The 26,943-nt window shown below is 42.0% G+C and overlaps 1 protein-coding gene and 1 long non-coding RNA gene across 2 annotated transcripts; both read left to right on the top strand.

Moving 5' to 3' along the window:
- The first annotated feature begins 694 nt into the window (after window positions 1–694).
- Window positions 695–6,614, top strand: LOC117457594 (uncharacterized). Its single transcript, XR_011644289.1, has 3 exons — window positions 695–982; window positions 3,892–4,400; window positions 4,691–6,614. It is a non-coding gene; the product is annotated as an uncharacterized lncRNA (long non-coding RNA).
- Window positions 6,615–8,611: 1,997 nt separating this feature from the next.
- On the top strand, window positions 8,612–26,940 carry LOC117457583 (probable E3 ubiquitin-protein ligase HERC4). The gene is made up of 23 exons (XM_034097735.1): window positions 8,612–8,870; window positions 17,619–17,769; window positions 17,874–17,950; window positions 18,354–18,581; window positions 18,925–19,016; window positions 19,118–19,245; window positions 19,403–19,557; window positions 19,802–19,857; window positions 20,282–20,373; window positions 20,494–20,553; window positions 20,676–20,772; window positions 20,968–21,148; window positions 21,611–21,762; window positions 22,095–22,214; window positions 22,349–22,447; window positions 22,622–22,792; window positions 23,450–23,593; window positions 24,165–24,331; window positions 24,436–24,499; window positions 24,600–24,670; window positions 25,067–25,250; window positions 25,913–26,015; window positions 26,143–26,940. Exons 1-23 carry the CDS (start codon window positions 8,648–8,650, stop codon window positions 26,376–26,378), a joined length of 3,051 nt encoding a protein of 1,016 aa, XP_033953626.1. The 5' UTR covers window positions 8,612–8,647; the 3' UTR covers window positions 26,379–26,940.
- The last annotated feature ends 3 nt before the right edge of the window (window positions 26,941–26,943 follow it).

Here is a 26,943-nt window from a genome sequence, read left to right as displayed (position 1 = left end):
TGCTGTGTTAATTCTTTAGCTGCCACTTTAAGCTTTATGATGTGTACAACATGGATGTAATTTGATTTAATCTTGCCATTTTAAATAATGTATTCAATAAATAAGGTTAAACCAAATCATTACATTACAATAGATTTTATTTTAATGATTTGGTTTAACTTAAAGAGAAACTTTATTGTTATTGCACATATTACAGGTACTGAGACAACGAAATGCAGTTTAGCTTCTAACCAGGTGCAACAAGCAGTGAAGTGGAAAGTAATGTACACAATCTACAGAATAACATATAGAATGAATTGAATGATGAATAAACAGTGGGGTATGAATACACTAGATATCAGCCTGTGAGCAGTATGAACAGTGTGTATGAATATGCTAAGATATATAAAGTATGAAAACGGTAAGCAGTATAGTATAAAATATATAGATATTAATTTCATGATGATAAACATTGTGGAACAATGATGAAAAATGGGAATGGATGTGGCGACGTAAAACTGACACAAAACAACAACACACTTTTGCCAGCCAATTGGAGAGTTTCATCAGCAGCACGTGGTAAAAACCACCAATGAGCGCTCAGCTCGAGATACCAGCGAGCCGTTTCCCATCAAGCATTTCGCTTCCGCAGCTCGTGGAGAACAACTGCGCCAACTCGCCTCGCCTCGCTCTCAAGGCTGCGGGCGTCTTTGTCCCGCGAGATTTCAAAGTCTCATGTGGGCGAGCCTCCAGAGCAAGTCGGACAAAATGACTAACCATCATGCAACGCACTAGCAAGACGTTGATCGCAACTGCGTAGGTCTGCGCAGGTCTTGCTTGTCTCAAACAAGCCTACTAAGAGTTACGACACTCCCATAGACCTCCGTTGTAAAACATGTCGGCGCCTACTTCCGGGGTATGGACATCGAAATAGTTCAAAATATTGTCATTTGGGCGTTGGACCTCATTCACTTACATTACGGCGCGTCGATTAGTTCCAGAGGTAAGTTGCTGAAATATCGAACTCTTTTGAATTGTCAACTGTCTATATTGTATCAGAGGCCCTTTATGATGCTTATACTGGTCTTCATTTGTATATGCACAGCGTAATTATCTATATTTTATCTTGGTTGTTACAACCAATTTGGCTAGCATTGCCTGCTAGTTAGACTGCGGTCAAGCCAGCCTCCACTTGGGAAAACACAGTCAAGCCAGCCCGCACGTGATATTGGGGTGCGCGAATATTAGAAGCATTACGGTAAAATCCCAGCGCTTACTCGGTCAATAACAAAAGCACCTATAAAAACAAACCAAACATATTAAATTAAGAAATATGTACTATATAATGTGATCAATAATTATTTAAAACAAACTACGTATAACTACCTCGAGTAAATGTAAAATGTAAGGAGTTTCAAAATAAAAGTCCTTTGAAATCTCATATTGAAATCTCATATATGAGCTATCAGCCCTGTGTTTAGATAAGAATAAAACGAAATCTCTCCCTGATGCAAGACTCATCTCACTGGAGGGTGATAGAAGGACAGCCCATCTACTCACCCAGAAAAAAATCAGGACATTCCGATGTGGAGTTTCAAAATAAAAGACCTTTGAAATCCCATATATGAGCTATCAGCCCTGTGTTTAAATAAGAATAAAACGAAATATCTCCCTGATGCAAGACTCATCTCACTGCAGGGTGATAGAAGGACAGCCCATCTACTCACCCAGAAAAAATCAGGACATTCTGATGTGGAGTTTCAAAATAAAAGACCTTTGCAATCCCATATATGAGCTATCAGCCCTGTGTTTAGATAAGAATAAAACGAAATCTCTCCCTGATGCAAGACTCATCTCACTGCAGGGTGATAGAAGGACACCCCATCTACTCACCCAGAAACAATCAGGACATTCTGATGTGGAGTTTCAAAATAAAAGACCTTTGAAATCCCATATATGAGCTATCAGCCCTGTGTTTAGATAAGAATAAAACGAAATCTCTCCCTGATGCAAGACTCATCTCACTGCAGGGTGATAGAAGGACACCCCATCTACTCACCCAGAAAAGATCAGGACATTCTGAGGTGGAGTTTCAAAATAAAAGACCTTTGAAATCCCATATAATAGGATCAGCCTCGACTCAGGATCCCGGCGTAGATATAGACACCAAAAAAAGAGAAATTTGGGGGAGGCTGGGTTAATCAGAACATGAGAATACACAGGTGCAGGCAGAAAGAAGGAAGAAGCAATGCGTCCCCCGACAGTCTTAGCCTATAGAAGCTCAGATTTATTCTATTTCTTTTTTTTCTTCTATTTAAAGATTATTTTGATTCTGTACAATGAGTCCATGCTGCTGTGACAACCCGATTTCCCAACTTGGGATGAATAAAGTATCCATCCATCCATCCATCCATTTTGAAACTCAACATCAGAATGTCCTGATTTTCTCTGGGTGAGTAGATGGGGTGTCCTTCTATCTCCCTGCAGTGAGATGAGTCTTGCATCAGGGAGAGATTTCGTTTTATTCTTATCTAAACACAGGGCTGATAGCTCATATATGGGATTTCAAAGGTATTTTATTTTGAAACTCCACATCAGAATGTCCTGATTTTTTCTGGGTGAGTAGATGGGGTGTCCTTCTATCACCCTGCAGTGAGATGAGTCTTGCATCAGGGAGAGATTTTGTTTTATTCTTATCTAAACACAGGGCTGATAGCTCATATATAGGATTTTAAAGGTCTTTTATTTTGAAACTCCACATCAGAATGTCCTGATTTTTTCTGGGTGAGTAGATGGGCTGTCCTTCTATCACCCTGCAGTGAGATGAGTCTTGCATCAGGGAGAGATTTCGTTTTATTCTTATCTAAACACAGGGCTGATAGCTCATATATGGGATTTCAAAGGTCTTTTATTTTGAAACTCCACATCAGAATGTCTTGATTTTTTCTGGGTGAGTAGATGGGCTGTCCTTCTATCACCCTGCAGTGAGATGAGTCTTGCATCAGGGAGAGATTTCGTTTTATTCTTATCTAAACACAGGGCTGATAGCTCATATATGAGATTTCAATATGAGATTTCAAAGGACTTTTATTTTGAAACTCCTTACATTTTACATTTACTCGTGGTAGTTATACGTAGTTTGTTTTAAATAATTATTGATCACATTATATAGTACATATTTCTTAATTTAATATGTTTGGTTTGTTTTTATAGGTGCTTTTGTTATTGACCGAGTAAGCGCTGGGATTTTACCGTAATGCTTCTAATATTCGCGCACCCCAATATCACGTGCGGGCTGGCTTGACTGTGTTTTCCCAAGTTGAGGCTGGCTTGACCGCAGTCTAGTTAGCTAGCGCGACTTCGTCAGCTTTGATTTGAAGGTAAGATTTCAGTAATGAATCGCTAGCAGCTTATATATCAATGATGCTGGGTAACTAACAAGCAGGATTTAGATTGATTATGTGTTTTTATTGTTATTTTGGTTTTTATCTGCTGAACCTGACCAGCCATCCTTAGTCGGCTTTTTCTGTATGATATGACTTAACTGCTAGCACTAGTAGAAATGACGTGGCGTTTGTGATAAATATTTCATTGCATTTTGGGATATACTAACATTTCATTATGTGACATGTTGACGTGTTAACTTATCTGTACTGTACAACTAGCCTAGCGCTACTTTTTAATGCTTGATGGCATGCTAGGATAGATTCCTTTGTATTGTAATATACACACTAATTTAATGATTGTTCTTCAAAGGTATTATTCAGTCTTAAAAATATAATAGCCTACTGAATAGGCTACTCTACAGCAGTGAATGAAGGATGAGCCTAAAACATGGTCATGCATCCAAAATGTTTATTTTGAACAAAATAAACACTTTAAAAAAAATAATTAGCCCTTTTTTTTAATCAGCCTCATATGTCAGCCTCATATGGCTGTTGCTGCTGCTGCTGAAGGAGGGGGCTACTGCTGGAGGAGGGTACTGCTGCTGGAGGGTGCTGCTGCTGAAGGAAGAGGAGGCTGGAGGCTGCTGACGGAGGACCGGGAATGGAGATGCCAAGTACATCGATGGCAACGAGTAAGGTGTTTGGCAGTGGCCTAGATGTTATGACCTTCGGTGCAGAGGTCTGTTGGGTCTTCTTTGCCTTCTTACTCTGACTCTTGCTGCCAAGATACCCTTTATGTTTATCCTTCCTCTCAGCCCTGATGCACTTTGATGCAATCCTTAACCTCAGCCTGATGTATGTTGAGAGGATTTTTTTCTTCAGGTCATGGCATGAGGGCAGGTTGCTGTCCAGCAACATGGCTTCTTGTTCCAGCTGTGACACTGCATTTGAGGACTCCATGAGGGAATCGCTCATCCTCACACGGAGCAGCTGCTCCACGTTCTGAACAAGGGTGAAAACCTCATCTGATGGACGGTAAAGTGCACCCCTTTTAAATTATTTTAATACCAGCAGACCAGCTCTCTCATTGATATCCTGTAGTGCCACAACAGAACCTTAGTTGTATTGCTTTTTTCCACGGTGTCTTTCCCCCACCGTATCCCACCTTTTTTTGATTGCCCAAGTGCTCTAATTTGGTCTGTGTTGAAGATTTTTTGAAACTTTAGATTAATCAAATTGTGTTTTTTTTTTAATGCCGAATGAATCCTCTTCTGGTTTACCAGAGCCCTCTCGGCTCTCTTTCTTAGTAATCTCTCCCTTCTCAGTTGCCTCATTAGATCCTCCACGTGAGCCCGGTCACAACTGGCCCTTGGCAGTCTGGTCCCTGGAGCACCTGACCCTGGCAAACTGGCCTCTTCATAGCTGACCCCTGACATACTGGCCCCTGGCAGTCTGCTGACATCTGTCTCACTCTCTCTGTCTGTGATGTCCCTTTCATTCCCTTGGAACTCCACCTCAATATCTCCCTGAATCTCTGTAACAATAACAAGGCAATTGCTGTTATATGTGTATGCTGCCTTTACATGTGCACCTATTGTCATTTAAGGGTACACTATACTCCTACAGTATAGTGACATTCATCTAAGTTCGCCTATTGGCAATGTTACAGTATGAAGAAATCTGTAGATTATGTACATGTGGTATATGAATCTTCAGAGAATCCCTGAACCCTGGTATTTTTGAAGCTGTATAATCTGAAAGTTGCATTAGGAGTGTAGTCTATCCTTGAATTATATAACATGGGAAACATTGTTAGCTTCATATATCATACCATTGTTTGATGTGCAGTAATAGGTGTGGTTATTATTCCTGACAGCTGGAGGCATACTCCTTGACGTGAATTTTCTCCTTTTCGGTTTAGGCCGATGTATAAATACTGTTGGAACAGCATCTGGCCTCAACCTCAAATGTCCTCCTGATTTGTTGCCAATATATTGGTCGTCTTCAAAGTGTACCTGTGGGTAGGTAGGTTTGATCAGTTTCCCCTGCACACTTCAAATGTCATTGAAGAGTCATAATTCTCTACACTTGGAAATATGATGCCCTTTAAAATGTTAATAAGTCATGTCACCTCTGTGAACATTACTTACATGACAGAGTTTTCTGCTGTTGTTGTCCTCTTTCAGACACAGGTTTTGTCTGTTGACCATTGCCATCCATCTCTTCCTTCGCTCTACGTCCTTAGGGAAGCCATACATCCGGAACCCCTTCTCAGATCGATTAGAGCACCCAAATGCTATGTATGACAACTGATCTATTAAAATGCAATATAAACGAAAGTGCCATAATATTTATTGTGCAAACATTTTAACATGAATATTGCTATGTCCTCTGTTCAGTCTGCTCCCAACTGTATTCTCTCCCATTATTCACCACTGTTCCTATTCTTGCCCTGCTTTTTGGGGCCCAGGAAACGGATGAAGAGGATGTCCCTTTCACAAAGAACCTTCTTGTTTTTTTCAAAATGGTTAGGCCCCTGGATGCCCTAGACTAGAGTTCTGTATTGCTTTTTTGTAAATAGTTGTTTGTAAATATTTGTAAAATGCCCCCACCCACAATTGTTGTTCGCACAATTATGCTTGTGCGAACAACAATTGTGGGTGGGTGCTTATTGTGCTGCAGACGTTGAAGGACCTGAGTCTCCTGAGGAAATACAGGTGAAAGGTGAGGAGAGGTAATCGCTTGGAAGGTTTTATATCCTGTGGTGTCTCAACAGAACTTAATATGAATTGCTTTATTGTCTCGTCGCTGGATCACCTCCCCCTGGCAAAGTGGCCTCGTCATTTTAATTTGTATTGTTGACAAACCTGTTTTTGTTGCTCTGTTGAACCATGGTTCAACAGGAGCTTCTGTAAATAGTTTTGTAAATAGTTTGAATATTTATCATAGTAATCATTTTCAGTCTCCCACTCTCTCAATTTAATTTATCGTTTCTTTGCCCCACCATATATTTTGTTGTCCAAGGGCACTAATTTGGTCTGTGTTGAAGATTGTTTTACACTTTAGATTAATCAAAATTGTGTTTTTTGGCTGAATTAATCTTTTTCTGTTGAACCCTAACCCTCTTTGTTCTCATTCTCATTCATTTGACTTTGTTTTGTTCTAACACACATCACTTTTTCCATACACTGTTCTTAATAAGTAATAGGCTACCAACCTTTCCGTTGTCACCCTGCCTCTCCAAATGCAAAACTGTCAATAAAAAGTATGCAATAATGCAATTACAGCTGAAAAAGTACTTGGGTGTGTGTGTTTTTCAATATATATATTTACCATTCAATAACGCAATCGCAGCTGTCTGTCTGTCCCATATAAGAACATGACAGCGCAGCGCAACTATACTACGGACGTGACTGACCTGACAGTGACAGCAACATAGCCTGCTTGTGCTACCACACTTTCCCCTCAAAATATCGTTAAATAACGACACTTGTAAATATTGCCAATCCATACAAAGTGTAACCACATCATGTAAATATGAAAGCAATCTTTAAAAAATAACAGCGTTGGTTTAATCTATGACTATTTTGACCATGTTTGTGCTGTTTTTGCCATAGAGAAGCATTGCCACGGAAGTGCGTTTTGAACTATCCCGGCATATATAAACCACGTGACCGGCTGGCGGCGACATCATTACATTACATTACATTGCATTTAGCTGACGCTTTTATCCAAAGCGACTTACAATAAGTACATTCGACCAGGAAAACATCAAAGAGTGTCGTAACTCTTATCTCTATCTCTCTATGGCTCTGGCCAGCATGTGTAGTTCTGGGGATGGGGGGGACGCGGTAGACCCGAACGCAGTGTAGGCGGAGCCGTGACGTCATTTTCAATGTGAAACACAAAACCAACATCAGCCGTTAGCTGTTAGCCCTCAGAGCTCACAGCTCCTCATATCTGTTCAGAAACGCGCTCCACGCTTTAGTGGAAATGCAACATTAGAGAATATCAAGATAATCTGATGTAGAGTTGCAAAATAAAAGACCTTTGAAGTCTCATATGAGCTATCGTCCCGATGTTTTTAGATAAGAATAAAACAAAAACTCTCCAGTATCAAAGACTTATTTCACTCCAGGGTGATAGCAGAACACCCCATCTAGTGACTCAGAGAAAATCAGGACAATCTGATGTAGAGTTTCAAAAATAAAAGACCATTGAATTCTCATATATGAGCTATCATCCCTCTGTTTTTAGATAATAATAAAACAAAAACTCCAGTATCAAAGACTTATTTGGCCTTAAGATGAATAGCTTTGTAAAGTTGTTTTGTTTTGGTTTTGTTTGTTTGTTTTTCAGCAGTACTGAACTAATTCAATTTTCATGAAACTTGGGTGAAGCATGGGCCAAAGAAGAAGCAATTTAAAAGAGAGATTGAAATACAAAACATTTGGCTTTTGTGAAATGTGGATTTCTTCACTCTGTGTTTTTTAATCAATGTATTTATAATACTAATGTAATGGCAAACAAACTGATTGTGTGTATACAGTATGTGTATACTTGTATGTATAAATAAAACAAGTACAGGTGCTACCCTTCTGGAGAAGCTTGGCAGTATTGTTTCAGTTTCAGCTGGTCTGAGCCAATAATGATGACCTCAGCCAGCATTTAAGTTTCATTTCATTTCTGTGAAACTAAACCAAACAGTAGTCCGTTTAATTCACATCTACTATAATTTTGACAAATATCTATGTAATAATAAAATGTTTAATGAATGCCTTGTTTATATCTCTGTTTCTGTATTTAAAAGGTCCACATTTTAGTTTTTGTAAGAATTTCTGCCATTTACGTCACACACACACAAAAAAAAAAAAATCCACTTATTCCTTTTGCAGATATACCTAGTTATATTTTGCTACATTATGTTTCAACATTTCGGTCAACATGACTTTTAAAAGATAAGAGATCTCTTCTGGTAACTGGTGTATCTCATGCTACCTACCTGTTTTATTGGCGTAAATTAGATAACTTACATCATTGTTTCTATTAAATTGTCTATTGCTTGCTTTGTTGGAAAAATAAATGACACATTTAAGCTAGTTACAAACTTAGTTAACGTGCTAGACTTTTTAAGCAAGCCTACTTAATTAACCCGCAGAAAGAGAAGCAAAAATGCATATTTACTATTGTGATACTGATACCTCCGACAGCAATTGAAGGTAACATCAGAGGGGATAAATTGCAGGCGCAAATGCTGTAGACAGAGTCCAGGTGGAGACTACATGATGGTGCAGCTGTACTGTTGGGGAGACAGCTCCAGTGGACAGTTCGGTCCACATACAGCCCTCAGCCCGTTGTCCTGGTCTGTCCCCGGGGTTATCACCGACATCTGCTGCGGGGACCAGCACACTTTACTGCTCAACGGGGAGGGCAGCGTGTTGTCATGTGGAAACAACTCTCAGGGACAACTTGGACGAAAGAACCGTACAGATGGGAGAACAACAGGTAGGCTGCAGAATCTCGACATAACAAGAAATAGCCATGTATTAGCCCATCAAATAATAAAAACTTAGACAGTTAGTACTTAAGTAAAAACGTGAAGTGTTTTTTATCATGACATTTTTTATCTAAATTGAATATATTTTGAGGATATATGATGAGGAATATCTGATGGATCTTCGTCTTTCAAGACAATTACATTGACTTTATCTTGTGTTTAATCATTATCTTATGAGCCTGCATCGAAATCCATAAATGAACTTGTTGTGCAGCTTAATCAGCTGTGCTACGTTTCAGTTTCGTTTACCCCTTGTCAGTGAAGACAACGAAAGTTATGCGTGATGTTCAAGTGCAGATGGGAAATTGGAACATGCATTACAGTGATGTATTCGGGTTTGTGGGAATTAGTGGCAGTACTATAATTAAGATACTTTAAAGTAAAAAAAAAAATACAGTGTAATATAGTCCTGCATTCAAGATGACCTAAATTGTAAAAGAATAACATTGCATTAAATGAAACCAGTAAGTAAATGACAGCTTCCTGAATATGGGGGGGACAACAAAAAATAGATTTCCTGTATTCTGGTGCATTTAACAGGTGGTTTGATACTTTTATGTGGCTATACTAGCATGAGGAAAATGATGGGTACATTTTGTAATTTCATCCAGTAGTAAAGAAAGGAAACATATTTGATTATTAATTCAGAGCCGTCTTTGAATTAATAAAAAGCAGTTTAAATGCCCATTTTTTTGTACATTTGTTTACAACAATACATATTTGTGAGTGCATTGAGAGATATTGTTGTGGAGAGTAATTTATATATAAATCGCAAAATACATTTGTGAATCCTTCTGTGAGCATTTATTAATATTGAGACTGATCTGACTCCATAAAGATGTTAAGTTCACCTAGGAATGGTATCATTGACTTAAATGTTCAAATAAATGTTGCTCTTCTGTCTATATTGGTCATATGATGCCCCTTGACTGAAATGTTTCCTGTTCAATATCCCCACTGATTTCTTTAAAATTCTGGGATGAGAGTCCACATCACAATTTACTCTAAACTGTCATTTCCTTTTCATCACTCACCTCAGCAACGGACCTCTCTCCACTGTCCCTGTGTTCTGCCTCTGACTCACTCTCAAGCGCCTAGATGTCAAGAGAGGTGGTGAAGTGATCATTATTTATTGAGCAGTATATACTCTTTCACATTGAATCATAACAAGTCATACTGAATGTAAATACAACTGACTCTAAAATAAGTCCCAGTCTGTGACATTGGACATTTTGAAGACTCAAAGCCCCAAGCAGTAGGTAGAATATTAGCTAGTCTATGTAATGTGCACAGAAAATAAATAGTTAACTGAATACTGGGCTGGAAATTGCCTATAAGCACTCAGTAAAACATAAACACACACAAAAAGCTTCTGAATGATAAGAAGTATAATTAAAACATAATGCACATTACCATTTTGAGAGAGAGTACCTAAGTTAAAGAACTCAGAAAAGAATCTCTTCTCGAACTGAGAATCCAGTAAAACACACTGACCACCACGTCTCTACATGGACAACAGTAAGCCGTTTATGAGTATTATCCCGGTTATGATCATGTTGGGGATATGGTGTTTACATGAGCACAGAGAGATGGGGTTATTCATGTTCCCTGTTTACATGATAAATACTAGTAACCTGGCAATTTGATGCCTTTTCTCATCTAAACTATTCTCTCTATCATGACATAAAGACGAAACTCCTCTCCAGAAGTGAGACGCTTTTGCTGCCGCCGCCGCCATCACTGTTAACTGATTAACTGCTACCAGCTGATGACTTACTTTCCTCTTCTTTCAAATGTTCTTATGTCCATGTTGTCTGGGGGAGAAAACGTATCAAACCAAGAGATCATCAGCATTAATTTTCACTGTATTAACCATTTCCTGACCACTTACCTCCGCTACCGGCATCGCTTCATACAACAGATCTGATCTGTCCAACTATGGCAACACTCCTTGAACATGCGCGCACTATGGGAGAATCTGCCTTGGTACAAAGTAGCAGTGAAAACATGGTACGGAGTTTCATTGATTTGGGCATTCTCTCAATAAGCAAGTGGAATGAATTTGATAGTGAAGCACTGACACAGCGCTCTACAAAGTGCGGCGAGTGGATAGACCGATTCACGGACTTTCCACATAGTAAAATTGGGGGGGGGTCTAAACTAATCATTTGAAAAAGTGGGGGGGACTTGTCCCACGCTCATATAATGGCTGCGACGCCCATGAAATGAACTCCACAATGTAGTTAGTTAGTAGTAGCCTACTTTCCACCATTTTTTTATGAGCATTGTCACTTTTCCTTATGTATTGTTGATAGCACGTTTGGAACCGTTTTGCTTGATTTGTTTAGTATTAGATGGGCGATATTGTTATTCCAAATATACATTACATTACATTACAATGTTACTTGTTAGACGCTTTTATCCAAAGCGACTTACATACTCAATACTGTGGGCAATAGAGTGGCGAAGTCACGCCCATCTACTTCCGCCCCATGGGACCTTATTTCTTAAAAATTATGTATTGAAGTCAATGGAGAGAGAAAACGTATCTTTCCATCCCGTTTGAATTGTGCCATGAATTACAAATATGATGTTTGTCAATCTAAACAATTATTTCCATGTAAAAAAAGTCACAGTTTGTCTTAAAACTGTTGAAATATAAGACTATGAAAAATATGCAACTAGAAAGACAAATCCCAGAGTCGCGTACATTAACGTTACACATTACACTCGTGTTACTCACCGAAACCTTGTAAAGCCGGTCCCGCATGCTGGATCTTACGGAACCGACTAACTCCCCTTTTGTGTATGTACAGCTTTCAACATGGCCAGACTTGTAGTGATTTTCACCTCTTTTAATACTTTTCACTTCATTCTGAAAGAAAGAGGTGAAATGCGCTAACGTTACGGCCATCTTGGTGTTGGTGACGTATGCAAGACCTGAGATGTAGTTCATTGAGCGCTTCACACAAAAAACGTGTTCTCATTCATAACACTCCGTTCGATGTCTCACTATGGGATGCGCCTCATCGCGGAGCAAACAGAAGCATCAATCTCATTACGCCAATCCTGATTGGCTGGTGATCTTGACGTCAACGTCAGGGGAAATCACCCCCTATAAGTAGCCTGCGCCACGACGCATGCGTCATTCAAACACCTCTTCTCGCTTCAGAGCACATCTCTAATAGTAGCCGGGCTAGCTTAACAGTCCACAGACTGAACCAAAAGCTAATTTCGGTCGATGGGCGTTAGCCGGCTACCCTATTCTGCCTCGCAGAAGAGTATGGTACTAACACACCAGTTAGTATTATAGTCAACCTCGCCGTTCTTCCTCTGGAATTAAGGTAAGGTTTTGACTTTCAAGTTAGCAACACACCCGTTGCTAGCTTGTGTTTTTTTCTCGCTGCCGACACCACGGTAGCGAGGACGCTTTTTTCTTTTCTCTTCTCACGGAGGAGAAAAGGATTACAAGAATATTACCACACCAGGTAATATCCTTTGAGAAAAAAGACTCACACTGTCCTTTTCCCCCCGGATTAAAGACAGATTGGTAACACCTTTTTTCTCGACGTACCTGTTACGAGCGGGCCCTCTCCACGCCTCGCGGCGAACGAGATGGACGCCTCTCTCCCTCACACCAGAGGAGTCATGAACTCGGAGGCTCGGCGCTGCGGCTGCGGGTTGAAAGTGTCAGGCACAGACTCACACCAGATCTGTTCGTCCTGCCTCGGGCTGGAACACACCCAGGAGGCCATTGACAACCCCGGCTCGTGCGGGCATTGTGCCCGCTTCACTATGAAGAGCCTCCGCCGAAGGTTAGCACAACAAGCTAGCCTGTCGGGACGGGACTCCCTCATGTCCACTGATTTGCCGGCTGGCAATCAAGACACGGGGGCGTCCGCCGCAGAGATGGAGCCCCTCACTGGGTCGGTCTGGGGCTCATCGACAGCTGCACCCGCAGAACCGGAATCCCGCGCCATATCAGGCCGAGACCCGGTGGCGGCAAGAGACGCGGGAACGGGGCCCCACGCTTTACCAAGCTGGGGCTCCCGGCTGGACCTCACCATGGTTTCACCCGCGGAAGATGTCCTAGAGTTAGACTACATGGAGGACGAAGAGGATACCTCTGAGTTCCTCCTGTCTGACTCGGATGAGCAGGAAGATGACATCTTCATGTCATCGGCTCAGGCTGCAAAGCCGGGAGCGATGGCCGCTCTCCCGGGCGATAGCACACCAGCTTCGCCCTGTCTAAGCATGGACCTGCAGGCCGTGTGTCAGCGCGCCGCGTCCAGGCTAGACATCCCGTGGCCCGAAATGGCCAAGGAGACCTCCAGGTCCCGTTACGAGGGAAAACTTTTTTCCCAAACAACGAGGACGAAGAGGCAACTCCTTCCGGTCTTCCCGGAGATGTTGGATGAGGTGTCGGTCTCGTGGAGAGACTGGCCCTTTAGCAACAAGGCCCCAATCCAGGGTGCCTTCTCCCTTGACTGTGACGGTATGGAGAGGCTCGGCCTGCTCCGCATACCGCCTATGGAACCGCTGGTGGCAGCCCACCTCCTACCGAGGATGGGCCCGCCACCAAGCAGGAACCCCACACTGCCAGCAAAAACGGACCGATTCCAGTCGACCATGACTGAACGGGCCTACAGAGCCGCAGCACTGTCCGCCAGGGCTCTGAACGTTTCCTCGATGCTAACCGCGTACCAAGCGGAGCTCTGTGAGGATATGTCGAGCAATCCTGGACCGGCCACTCTGGACGAGATAGCCGCGGTCACAGACATTTGTCTCCGTGTCCAACGCTGCGCCGTCCAGGCCACGGGCAAGGTAATGGGGATCATGGTGGTGCAGGAAAGAGCTAGATGGCTCAACCTCACCAACCTCCCAGACCGGGAAAAGGAAGATGTGCTTGACATGCCCATCGTTCCCGAGGGGATTTTCGGCTCCGCTCTCGCTTCCATGCAGAGGAAGTGCGAGTCGAAAAAGAAGGAAGACGAGGCCCTCCACCTCTGTCTCCCTCGAAGGGTCCAGCTGCTGCCTTCGCAACAGCGGCCCTTCGCCCAAGCTGCACCGAACTCTGCTAGGTTTAAAGTACCAGGACAGCAGAGGTCGCAGCCCGCCCCGAGTCCCCAGTCCAGGCAGGAGACGAGGGCGAGTTGGCCTAGAAAATCTCCGGTTCCGGCTGCAGCCCAGGCGCAGCCAACCCAGAATTTCGGCCAGCAGCCGAGGAAGAAGAAGCGAGCGGCCTGACAGCCCCTCCTTCTCCCCTCTGTGACAGAGCTGGAAGTTCTTTCCCCGGCTCCAAACGTGTCCCCGCCGCCTCGAGAGATGCCTCAACGTCATCCTCAAGTCCGCATAAAACACATGTCACATCTTTCTTGTTTGAATAAACCATTTTCTGCTGACGCATCCAGGCTTCGGCCAAGGGCGCAGCTCAAAAAAATGAAAAGAAAGACAATAAACAGTCCGTTAACTATAAATCCCCTTCTGAGAGCAGCTACGGCCTCTCTCAAAAGGCGGATAATCAACGGGTCTGTGAAGGCGCCACGCGCATGCGCAGTGCCGGTTGGGGCTTTAAGGGCACTACCGTCACGCGCATGCGCAGTGCCGGCTGGGGTCATGAAGGCTCCACCGTCACGCGCATGCACAGTGCCGGCTAGAGCTGTAAAGGACAGCCCGCCAATCCTTCCCATTTTGAGAGCAGCTACGGCACCTCTCAAAAGGCGGATTATTGACGGGTCCGTGAAGCCACCACCACACGCATGCGCAGTGCCGGCCGGAGCCGTAAGCGTGACATCTCAGCTGGCTCTAAGGAGCATACAGCAGGAGATACTCACGACATCTGCCTGGGCTTCTCAAAACAGTTATACTTGATCTGTTTTCACAAACCCAGAGAGAGTCAACCCATATTCTGGAGAGAGAGGTTCTCTCTCTCCTAGAAAGAAGGGTTTTATCTATAATGCCCACCGAGCGGAGTCAGATTACGGGGAAAAATGTCCTCGTAAAGCACCCACTCAACATGGGCCTCATAATAAAACTAAACCCCGCGCGCCACGGCGTGCAGAGAGTTTTGGTTATTATGTAATGCGTAGTGGCACTACACCCGACTTTTCTAGTGCGGGACGCGCCTACGGGTGCTGTCCTTTCACGGAAGGTGGTCACCACGGACGCAGGTCAGACAGGCTGATAGGGGATTTACGAAGGTCGCCCGGTGAGAGGTCCCTAGAGCAGAGACCTCCAGCGGGCACACGTAAACTACCCGGAGCTTTTAGCGGTGTTCCCCACCCTAAAACGCTTCCTGCCTTCTCTCAGAGGACACCATGTCCTCGTGAGGACAGACAACACGATATCGTGTATGAACCGCCAGGGGAGGTTGCGTTGTCTCCAGTCACACACACTGGCACACAAACTGATCCCTTGGAGCGGCAGACGTCTCCTCTCTCTGAGAGCGACACAGGTACCGGGAGTTATGCACCTAGGGACAGAACTACTGTCCAGAGGTGCACCACTCTATGCAGACTGGACTCCTCATCCAATGATCGGGAGTCCGCTGTGGGTGGGTTACGGCGGAGCCGCGTTAAGTCTGTTCGCAAAAGGAGAAAATGCTCAATGACAGCTGTTCTCTTTAATGCACGATTTAAACGCACTGTTAGGCGGGGACACACTCGTACACGATCGACCTCCGGGTCCTCTGTATGCGTTCCCACCCCTGACTCTGTTACCCCCAACTCTGGCCAGAGTGAAGGAGCAACGCTACACACTTACTCTGATGTTTCCGCCCTAGCCCGCAATGTACGGGCTGGCGGAGATATATCAGCTGTTGTGCGGGCAGCCATGGCAGCCCCCACCACGCAGGGACAGATTGTCTCAGGCGGGGGGGGGCGGTCCTTTACCCACGCCCAGAGCGCGGGGCACTATGGGCCTGACCCGTGAGTGGTACAATCTGAATACAGTGGGACTCCCTCAGAAGGTGATAAACACTATTCAGAGTGCGAGAGCTTCCTCCACCAGGTCTCTTTAAGTGGAGGGTGTTTGAGGAGTGGTGCCTTCAAGAAGGAACATCTCTTTTCAATGTCCTGTCGGGGTGATTTGATCATTTCTACAGGACTTGATCGAAAAACACAGAGCTTTGTCCACGATCAAGGTATACCTGGCTGCTATTGCTGCATGCCATGTGGGCTTTGAGGGTAAGACGGCTAGCCAACATCCTTTGGTTTGCCGTTTTATGAAGGGAACTCGCAGGCTCCTCCCTGTCTCCAGGTCGCTGGTGCCCTTATGGGACCTAGCAGTGGTTTTAAATGGGCTCAAAATGACCCCATTTGAACCCCTGGAAGGAGCTGACATGAAACATCTGTCACTCAAGACAGTGCTGTTACTGGCCCTGGCATCCGCCAAGCGGGTCAGCGATATCCATGCACTGTCTGTACATCCCTCATGCACTCAGTTCACCCCAGGGCAAACGAGAGTGTTGTTGAAACCCAACCCTGCCTTTACACCAAAGGTGGTTGGTTCGTGTACCCCAATTGACATTGAGGCATTTCCTCCGCAGCTGGTTTCCTCCGGGGAGCAGCAGCAGGATCTATTGTGTCCAGTCCGGGCTTTACACACATATATGGACAGATCAAAAGAGCTTCGTCTTAATGACCAACTCTTCGTGTCCTGGGCTAAACCTCACACTGTTACTAAGCAACGGCTCTCCCACTGGATCGTGGAGGCGATTGCTTTGGCCTATACGAGTCAGAATCTGCAAGCACCTTCGGGTCTGCGGGCTCACTCGACTCGGGGCCTGGCTACATCCTGGGCTTTGTTCAAGGGTGTTTCCATCCAAGACATCTGTGCAGCGGCAAGCTGGTCTTCGCCGCTCACTTTTGTCCGCTTTTACAGGCTAGACGTCTCCGCTCCAAGCGTGGCCCGAGCAGTGCTGGGCACCTTGTTGAGTCGGGACTCCACCTGTTAAATTCTGGTTGATCGGTGATCTTCGAGATAAGCTCGTCTGGCAATACGGGAGCTACAATATCCCATAGTGAGACATCGAACGGAGTGTTATGAATGAGAACTATAGGTTACTTACGTAACCCCAGTACTCAGAGTAACATGAAGTGAGATGTCTCACCAGACGTCCCTCCTTGCTATGGTGAAGCGAGAAGAGGTGCTTATTTTGAATGACGCATGCGTCGTGGCGCAGGCTACTTATAGGGGGTGATTTCCCCTGACGTTGACGTCAAGATCACCAGCTAATCAGGATTGGCGTAATGAGATTGATGCTTCTGTTTGCTCCGCGATGAGGCGCATCCCATAGTGAGACATCTCACTTCATGTTACTCTGAGGACTGGGGTTACGTAAGTAACCTATAGTTACTTCACAGTTTTACGACACATTTGAATTTTTTTGACTTGCAAAATTATCTTTTAAATTGACAAACATCATTAGTGTAATTCGTTGCACAATTCTCTCTCCATTGACTTCAATACATGATTTTTCCGAAATAAGGTCCCATGGAGGTCCCCCGGAAGGGGAGGGACTTCGCCACTCTATCCCCACAGGAGTAATTTGGGGTGAAGTGTCTTGCCCAGGGACACAACGACATGCTGACTGTAGTGGGGTTTGAACCTGTGCTCCCCTGATCCGAACACCAACGCCCTAGTCCGCTGCGCCACATGCCTGATATGTTATCCTCTTTTCTGTCCCCCTGTATAAGGTCTTGTGGAGGGGCTGGGCGATGTGGTGGCCATAGCTTGTGGTCAGGACCATTGCCTGGCTGTGTGTGCATCTGGAAAGGTGTTCTCCTGGGGGGCAGGAGAGGACGGACAGAGAGGCCTTTTACCAAATCTACTCCACAACAGACCAAGGTAAGATCTCACACTAAGCAGGAATATATGAATATGTATACTTAGGTCTGAAAGTAGGCATTTGTTTGATAATTTTTACTTGCTATTGTTTCGTCAACATGCAGTCATGTGCAGATGCCACTGCCAATACCTGTGATTCAAGTTGCTTGTGGAAACTCCCACTCTCTGGCTCTGACTAAAGGTATGACAATGTACATAGTGATGCCATCTTTCTGATATGATATGCAACAGTAACATTGTTTGTTCCACAGTTTGTTATATTTAGTTATGTGTAATAATGATTTCGATTTTAATGTTAATTTATCACTGTGCCAGTTTCCCTATTCCCCACCGACAATTTAGTGCAAAGTAAATGTTCTTTAATTAGTGGGAGCTTAAGGCAGACAAAGGTGCAACACATTTCAGAAAAGAGGATATACATGTTGAATGTTCCATGTTTTTCATTTTTAAATCAAAAGGTTAATCTAAAGAGGAAAACATATTAATTTGACATTATCTTCTGAACAAGCCCACAGTCTTAGTTATTTTTGTGAATAAAAAAGAATAATAAAAAAGAATAAAAAGTCTATTATTTCACTTTTCAGGAGGCGATGTCTTCTCGTGGGGTTTGAACAGTCATGGTCAGCTGGGCCTGGGGAAGGAGGTGTCGCTGCAGTTTGAACCTGACCTGGTGCGCGCTCTGACCGGCGTAGCGGTGACCCAGGTTACGGCCGGAGCGACCCACTCCCTGTTCCTCACACTCCCAGGCCTGGTGTACTGCTGTGGGGCCAATAAATCTGGCCAGCTGGGTCTCAACAGGGTGGACGAGAAGGGTAACAATTATGTACTTCAATTGTGAAATGTGATGTTCAGCAAGCAGCAAATTGTCCATGCAAGTGGAGGGCTTTTGTCATTTTTAGAGTTAGAAATATGGATTCATTTGTAAATAATAGTCATTGCCCATTGCAAGCCAGTATTCTTTTAATTTTTGGACTCTCTGCATTTTCCACAACCTTAGCTTGGTAACATTTCAGAATAAAAGCCTTCTGTCCAGAGAACAGAGGGCTTTTAAAATGTTAACCTCAAATATTGAAATTGTACAGACCATCATAGCTTTTATGTATAATTATTTTGGAAACGGGAATCTTTTATTCGATTTTATATCATATTTATCAGGCAGGTTCAACATCTGCATGGTACCCGCCCTCAGACCTCTGGGTGTCTCCTTCATAAGTTGTGGAGAAGCACACTCTGCTGTGTTAACTAAGGTACTGAATCTTCAGATTTTAACCAATCATAAATTCCATTGTAAGCATAATACAAATATTAGGATGTTGCTTATTTTGATATGTGACGCCGTGATTTCTAGGACGGCAAGGTTTTCACTTTTGGAGAGGGAAGCTACGGTCAGCTGGGTCACAACTCCTCTGATAATGAACTGAAACCCAGACTGGTGGACGGTTTGGATGGACCTGCATCACACATTTCCTGTGGCAGGTGAAGACAGTGTTTTCATTTAAGAAAGGCTTAATTTATTGTGGCGTTTTAGAGTGACTAGCTCATTACATTTACAATAAAAAGGACACCTATTGCACGTCTCTCCATTTTTTTTTTTTATTATTGATTTACAATCACAATTGTTTTTGTCCCCCAGACGTCATACACTGGTTTTGTCCTCCTCTGGCCAGCTGTGGGCTTTTGGCGATGGGGCCAAAGGTCAAATTGGGACAGGACGAACAGAAAATAGTCTGACTCCCACTCTGGTATCTCTTCCATGGACCACTGAAAGTGTGGTAGCCGTCCCCAAGGGTGTGTATGTATGGCCAGGGTGGTGTTTAGTAGATTTGTAAGTTCCCTAACAAAAAATTCAGAGCATTAATATAGCAACATACAACTATTTGCTTTGTGAAGGCATATTGGAGAAATAGTATCCTTCGCAGAGAATATAAGTCTAGTTAGCAGCAGTTCTAATCAATGTATTTTTATGGTAGAAGTAGTGTCAAACTAAAAGATACATTCAATATGCAAATGTATTGTTTCCTGGTTTAAGCAGACTTGAAAATATCAGCTGGGTGGAATACAAGCTGTACCTACACTTCACCTCCACAGGTAATATGTTCAGAGACTCACTGTGCATATTGCATGAACAATTTCTATAGGTACAGATTTGATCTTAACTGATAAGTCTGATGCCCTTATATGGTTTTAGTGGGGCTTTTCCTCTTATGCTGAATGAAAATTGCTAGGCAAACGCATCAAATGTAAGATCAAACGCAATTCATCAACCTACTCAAGATGGAACAGATGTGGCTGTCAGATCACGTTGCGTGAATCCCATGTTGGATTTTCTTATTTTCATCTTATTGCGGTGTTCAGGAACAAACACAAGATACAAATAAGAAAACATTCACGCACAAGGCCCATTGTTATTGCAGATTTGATCATATATATATATATTTTTTTTTTACCTTGATTTAATGTTAGTTTTTTTATCAAAGCTTAAATCCGTTAAATCTCATGTCTGTCGTTTAAGCGTTTGGACAAAGGACAGATAACTGGGCGACTTGATAAGACCAAACTTCAACAATGGCTGTCAATGACACATGGCAACGTAGAGGCAAAGAGGTCATTATTTTCATACTTTAATTACGGTTGGAGTTCAGTAGCTGCACATATAAAATATCATACATCCAGCAGTAGATGCAGTGTTTTCATGGTTTCCCTCCTTTTCTTCTTATTCAACAGAGAAATATCTTCCATGTTTCAGACCAGCACAAGTCTTGTTGCAAGTTTCACGAAGGCTGAGTGAGTTATTTTTCTATTGTTTAACTCATGAGTTAAAAAAATAAGAATTATAAGATCTTCTGAATCCCATCAACTCATTCTGGTTCTGCTACTTAGTTTTAATGCTTTGCTTTTGATATCAGTGGGCCTCCATCAGAAGCAGGTGCTCTAACTGTGGACCTTGATGAAGCTAGCGAAGCTTTCGACCAGATGCTGGCAGTGCCATGGATCAAACAATCAGTTAAGACGTTTGAATTACTGCCAAGCATTACTCTCTTTTGCTTGAGACGTGAACTGAGATACAGTTGTGACCCACAAGGCTCTAAATCCCTTCTATGCATGGAAATGGTTCAAACTAGCCACTAAATAGTTGTTTTCACAAACGTATTCATGCTGTTTAAACATTACAATGTAATCTCAATTTCTTTTTTGCAGGTAAATCTTACACTCCTGATTGGTTTGCTCTGCAATTCAAGCCATCTCCTAAAATCACCAGAAATCTTCCTGATTCTGCTGACGTGTTCCCTCCTCCAAGAGGAGTGTAATGTCATGCAGCCGGTGTTGGCGCTGGCGATCAATATTGTTGATCTGCAGGAGAAGACTCAAGATACACTAAGTAAATGACAGCAACATTTTTCTAAAGTATTTTGTTTGGTTTTGTAATGATCCAAGGTACTTTCAAAGACAACAATGGAGTGCAAATAGTTTATTGGTTTAAAACCAGTCGATTTTTAACATGCATAAATACTATTTAATTTACTTAATTGTTAACTGATAAACAAATTCTGAAAATAGTGTTTTTTATCATTAATGTCAGATTAACTGGTTTTCATGTTTTCTGAAAGTAACAATCAACATAGCATTAGCCAGCTAATTATATTATATATTGTATTGTTGTGTCAGATTAATAACTTTGTCAGATCAAGAAATGTACACATTGTTGTTGCCAAAAAAACATGGCAACAACAAGCATGTCCAAGCATGTTTTGCTAATTTGGTCAAGTTGGTGAAGATCTGCTATTTACTTGCAGTGTGTTGAGCTGTCTAATACAAGACGGACAATGCCTTTTGTTCTCAGGACGCTGGTGGTCCACCCTGAGACCCTCCATACTGATGAAGCACATCTTGGTGTTCAAAAAGGCCCTGGCCTTCCTGCTCAGAAATGGCCTCCTGGTAACTCATAACCCCGGAGTCAAATACCTGGTGGAGGTCCTCAAGATGCTGTACAAAGTGAGTGCCGTTTTTTACTTTTTTATTTTTTTTATTTCAGGACCAAACATGAAAGGAAAACATTTATCCTCATAAAAGGATAAAAAAAGACGGATTTTCCCCGCTATCTGAACCAGCCCCAAAGAGTTTTTTAGTTTTTTTGCTGGTGTCAGAAAGGTTGTTTTACAGTCTGCCCTGTAACTCATCTGAAATGTTGCTACCTTTCGAGGCAGATGTTTCGGCCCTTTCTAGCAAAGCTTTTTCATTTCCCAGAAGAGGTCGTAAAAATGTTTGTTCAATCTTTATGGGTGATCAGAATGAACTCTGAGGCCAAACGTGTGTTTTACTTATAGGCAAACAAAGCTGGAAAGTCCTACAAAGTCCCACCGAGCACCTTCTACGTAGAGGAGATCAGTGACAGTGTGCTGCTAAATCAGGACGTTGCTCTTTGGCTTCGATTTTCCAAAGAGGAGGTAAAAACATATCTTACCATTTTCGAGATATTGCATTTATTCCTAACTATTTGTGATTTTATCCTGAGCATTTTCTGTTGAAATGCTTCTTGCTGAAATTATTTATTTATTATTATCAATTTATTTCCTTTAAGGATGATGTCGACACACCCGTCATTTTCTGCCGCTACCCATTCTTGTTCACTCTGGTTCAAAAGGTGGCAGTCTTTAACTACTATGCGTTTATCTCAAAGGTACAGTATTTGTAACATTAGATCATTTCTAAACAATTTACTGAAGTTCTTATTTAGTTATTTTTCATAATACAGCTGAGGTTGTTTCTTGTTTTGAGCATTCATTTGAACCAATCTGTCAATGTGTAGATGTCTTTATTAAGATAAAGATATATTAAGGTTTTGTAATTACAGAAAGTGCAGGGTTTCCTTCATGGACTGGCCTTGGCGTGTCCTGAAGAGCTCGGCCCAGACTCCGCCCCCGCGCCGGTCTTCCAGCTCACCCTGAGACGCTCTCATCTGGTGGAGGACACCTTCAGACAGCTGGGGGCGGCCGACCACTGTGCCTTCAAGAGGGAGCTTTTGGTAAACATACTACAACATACCTACAAAATGTTGCCATGTTTAGTTGCCTGAGGCAACATTTTGTAGCCCTTGTCTTTTTATACTTAGTTTCAGAGTTATTTTATAGATAATTCAGCCATTTAGTGTTGCACTTCCATATGTTGTGGGATTCACAAGAAATAAAAAACTGTCAAAATCACAGCAATGTAGGCTGAGATATCTGAAGATCTACTCTCTGTAACGGGTCACAAATCAACAACATCTGTATCCTACAATGCTACTTAAAAGCATATTTTTCATTGCTTCAGTACTTTTTACTTTGTGTAAAATCAGTTGACTTCATTTTGAGCAAAATGTCAATTACAGTACATATTTAAGAAGTATTTGGAGATAATTAAACATAACAAATGTGTAGAGGGCCTGCAAACATCAGTACCAATTGATTTTTTAAATGTGAATAAAATAAATATACAGTTAAATCGATAAAACTTGCCCATCAATAGCAGCAATTAGTGGATTGTGTAAGGGGAGTTGTTGGTATAGTAATTGTGCATTTTTGAATGTGTTGCTTGATTAAATCCCTTCAATTTGTTCTTCGACAGGAAGTTTTATTTACCAGAGCTGATACTGATTTAGTTTAAGGACTGTTAATAATGAAAACATTTTGATCCTTTGAAGGTGCAATTTGATGAAGACAGGACGAAGGTGATGGATGTCTACAAAAGAGATTTCTTCCTGCAAGTGATTAAAGAGCTGATGTCTCCCAAGTCTGAAATGTTCATGTTCAACGAGAGTAACACTCTGGCCTGGTTCCCTGTCAGGGTAAGACACGATATTTAAACACAAATGCATGAATTAAATCATTTTATTTACTTAGGGCTGGGTAAAATGGACCAAAAGTAATATCTATGTTTTTTAAGACTGAATACATCATATATATATATCACTATTTCTTTATTAAGTGGGCTAAATGTATTTTTGCAAGTCTTAGCCACATGTAAGATGTTTTTCCGAACACTTTTAGGAAAGAGATTGTGAGCAAAATGAAAGACCTCTGGTTTTCCTCTCTTGCTTAACATATCCCATAGCTGTGTGGATGGGGCGGTCCCGCTGCTCATTCTTGGAGGGGCTGCTTGGTACATTTGAAAATATATTGGTATATTGTCAATATACTGCCCAGTCCTCTATACATTTACAATTCTTTTTTTTAAAACAAATTCCTCATTTGAATGAATTTAACATACAAGTGAGGTGATTACTATACAAGTCTTATGAACAAAGACGTGAATGTATAACTCTGATTTTTCTGATATACTGAACTGTACATTTTACCTTTTCATCGTTATTGAATCCTACCAAATCTTAATCATGTGTTTCGTCATAAACCAAACAGCCAAAAGTAGAGGAGAAGACTTACTTCCTGTTTGGCGTTCTGTGCGGCCTGGCTCTCTACCACCACAACCTTGTCCACTTGCGCTTCCCACTGGTTCTCTTCAAGAAGCTGCTCAAGATCAAACCCTCACTGGACGACATGAAGGAGTTCGACCCTGTCATGGGAGAGTAAGACTCACATATTCTTATTTATATTTTAACAATTTCTATAGTTTGCAGGTTATAGTTGTTTTAGATTGATCTTTTTGTATTATTGACATTCTTGTTTGCAGGTCTTGGCAGTTCCTGTTGGACTGTCCTCCTGATGAGGTCAAACAAATCGAAATTACTTTCACTGTAAGTTTACTCAATCGCAGTCCGAAAGGCATTCTTCTGCTCTGTTGCTCACATGTGTTTCTGCATATTCCACTCTGGCTGTAATCGTTTGTTTGACCAGGTGCCCTGGGGCGGCGAAACAGCTGAACTTGATCCGAAAGAAACTGGGAAACTTGTGACAGCGTCCAACAGGTACGGCTAACTGCTGTATTTAGCAATCTGATCTGCACAGCTTTAGTCTGCCTCACAAGCTTTACACATGTATTTAGTTTCTGTCAGTCTGTGTCTTTGACCACCTCCCAGATTTCTTGCCATTCAGCAGTACATGCTGTCAACAAACACACAATGATCCATTCTTACGTCGACTGCAAATCCTGCTTTTGCTGCCATCTAGCAGTTAAAACAGTTAAACATGTCATATCTCAGTGCAAAAATACATTACTTTCATTAAAGATGTAGTGTTGAGTTGCTCTACTGTGTATAGTGTAATGTAGAAGCAACATTTAGAATTTCTTAAGATTTATTTTTAGCACAATGTCAGCACTCAGTTTAATCTTTTGTATATTCTTTTATTAAATGTTTTAATAGGAAAGAGTTTGTAGACGCCTACGTCAACTATGCCTTCAACAAATCAGTGGAGGGAGCATTTGAAGCGTTCAAGAAAGGCTTCTTCAAAGTGTGTGATATCGACGTGGTGGAGTTCTTCCAGCCCGAGGAGCTGCAGGCAGTGATGGTGGGCCAGGAGAACTACGACTGGGAGGTGTTCAAGAAGGTCTGCTGAAGTTCAGATATTCAGAATAATGTTTTATCTTATGTCTGAGGATATATCATTTGAAACAAGAATATATCACAAAAATATGGAGAACAAGATGACCAGTTTGTTATGTAGTTGTTTAAGTGACTGTTTCAGTTAAAGGTCACATATTATGTAATATGCACTTTTTCATGTCTTTTACACAGACATATATATATATATATATATATATATATATACTGTATGTCTCCCCTGTGTGTAAAGATACTCGGAAAGTTTCAGCAATAAAGAATTCAAATGTTCTGCTGATCCACATATTTAAAATCCTGTCTAAGAAAGAGCAAATCAGATTTGAGATACCATTCGACAATCGACAGCTAGTGGGAAACACTGACCAATGAGAATAGACTGAGCTTTTGGGAGGGAGGGTCTGAGGAGTTCATCAGATTCAGGAAGAGGCTGAATACAGCTCTTTTCAGGCAGTATGAGAAAAATAATGTTTTTTTTAACATTACAGCATTTAAACATATTCTAGTAGTCTCCAAATGTTTTCCTAAAAAGGTAAATAACATGAGACCTTTAAGATATGCTCAGTTACTTTGCTTGTTCCTACAGTTTTGTGTGTTTAAGTGCTTGTAGGGGAGATGTAAAGTAACTTTCCACATGTCATTTCCAAACAGAACACAGTTTATGAAGGAGACTACCATGACAGGCATCCAAACATCGTGACCTTCTGGGAGGTGTTTGAGAATCTGACCGCGGAGGAGAAGAAAAAATTATTTCGTAAGTATCAGAAATGATTGACATCATTACGTTTCAAGTGGAGTCCCTGCTATCAGTATTACTGTAGCTTCCTTGGTGTTCTATGAAGTTGTATTTCATTAATTTAAGATTCTTTATTTGTTATCAGTGTTCGTCACCGGCTCCTACCGTGTTCCCTTTGTGGGTATGGAGAGTGTTCAGATGAAAGTCGCAGTGTTGCCCGATTCCACCGAGATCCATAAGCCAGAATCCCTCACCTGCCACCGTCTGCTGTTACTGCCCGTCTACCAGAGGTACCCGGCCGAGAGGACCATGCACACCAGGCTCCTCCAGGCTATTAATCACAACAGAGGCTTCTGTAAGAAAGCAGACATTACAGAATGAAGTAATGAAGTCCGCATTATTATCATTTAAAGAGTTGTTATTTTTGTCGGAATAATCTGCCAAATGTAAGCTTCATCAGCAGTCTATATTCTATTATATTCAGTAGAAACAGTTATGCATGTATTTGTTTTGATTGCACTTAAACATGTTGACATATTAAGAAATCAGTTTTTTGGGAACTCTGTTATAGGTATGACCGGTGTTTTAGCATAAACACACATTTGAATAGGGAAGAAAGATTAAAAAATAAATAAAAACTGCCTGACGTAACACAACACTTTAAAGTGTATAGTGGCCCAACATTTTAAAAATCTTTCTCCACCAATTGTGTGTCCAGAAATCAGGCTACTGCCATTTCTGGATTGAGCACCATGCTTTTGAAACATTATGATGACATTCTTAGCATTAAGGACTTCTTCCGTTCATGTTGTACAAGTTTAAAATGTAAGTTAATATTTTATGTTTGTGTGAACAAAGTAAAACAAAATCTTTGTTAATCAGAAATTTTATTATTTCCTTAACTTTGTAACCTAACAAACTAAATAAATGTGTTTCTCTTCAATAC

Source organism: Pseudochaenichthys georgianus, chromosome 13 (genome assembly GCF_902827115.2).
Source record: "Pseudochaenichthys georgianus chromosome 13, fPseGeo1.2, whole genome shotgun sequence".
NCBI lineage: Eukaryota > Metazoa > Chordata > Actinopteri > Perciformes > Channichthyidae > Pseudochaenichthys > Pseudochaenichthys georgianus.
Note: the sequence above shows the minus strand (reverse complement) of the source record. Positions and strands in the feature narration are given on the sequence as shown.

Excerpts from the sequence above, each read along its gene's own strand:
- LOC117457583 (XM_034097735.1), top strand. The coding sequence starts at position 8,648 with ATGATGGTGCAGCTGTACTGTTGGGGAGACAGCTCCAGTGGACAGTTC. Across the intron at positions 22,448-22,621 it reads ACTATGCGTTTATCTCAAAG|AAAGTGCAGGGTTTCCTTCA; the intron begins GTACAGTATTTG and ends TTGTAATTACAG. Across the intron at positions 24,500-24,599 it reads AAATCGAAATTACTTTCACT|GTGCCCTGGGGCGGCGAAAC; the intron begins GTAAGTTTACTC and ends TTGTTTGACCAG.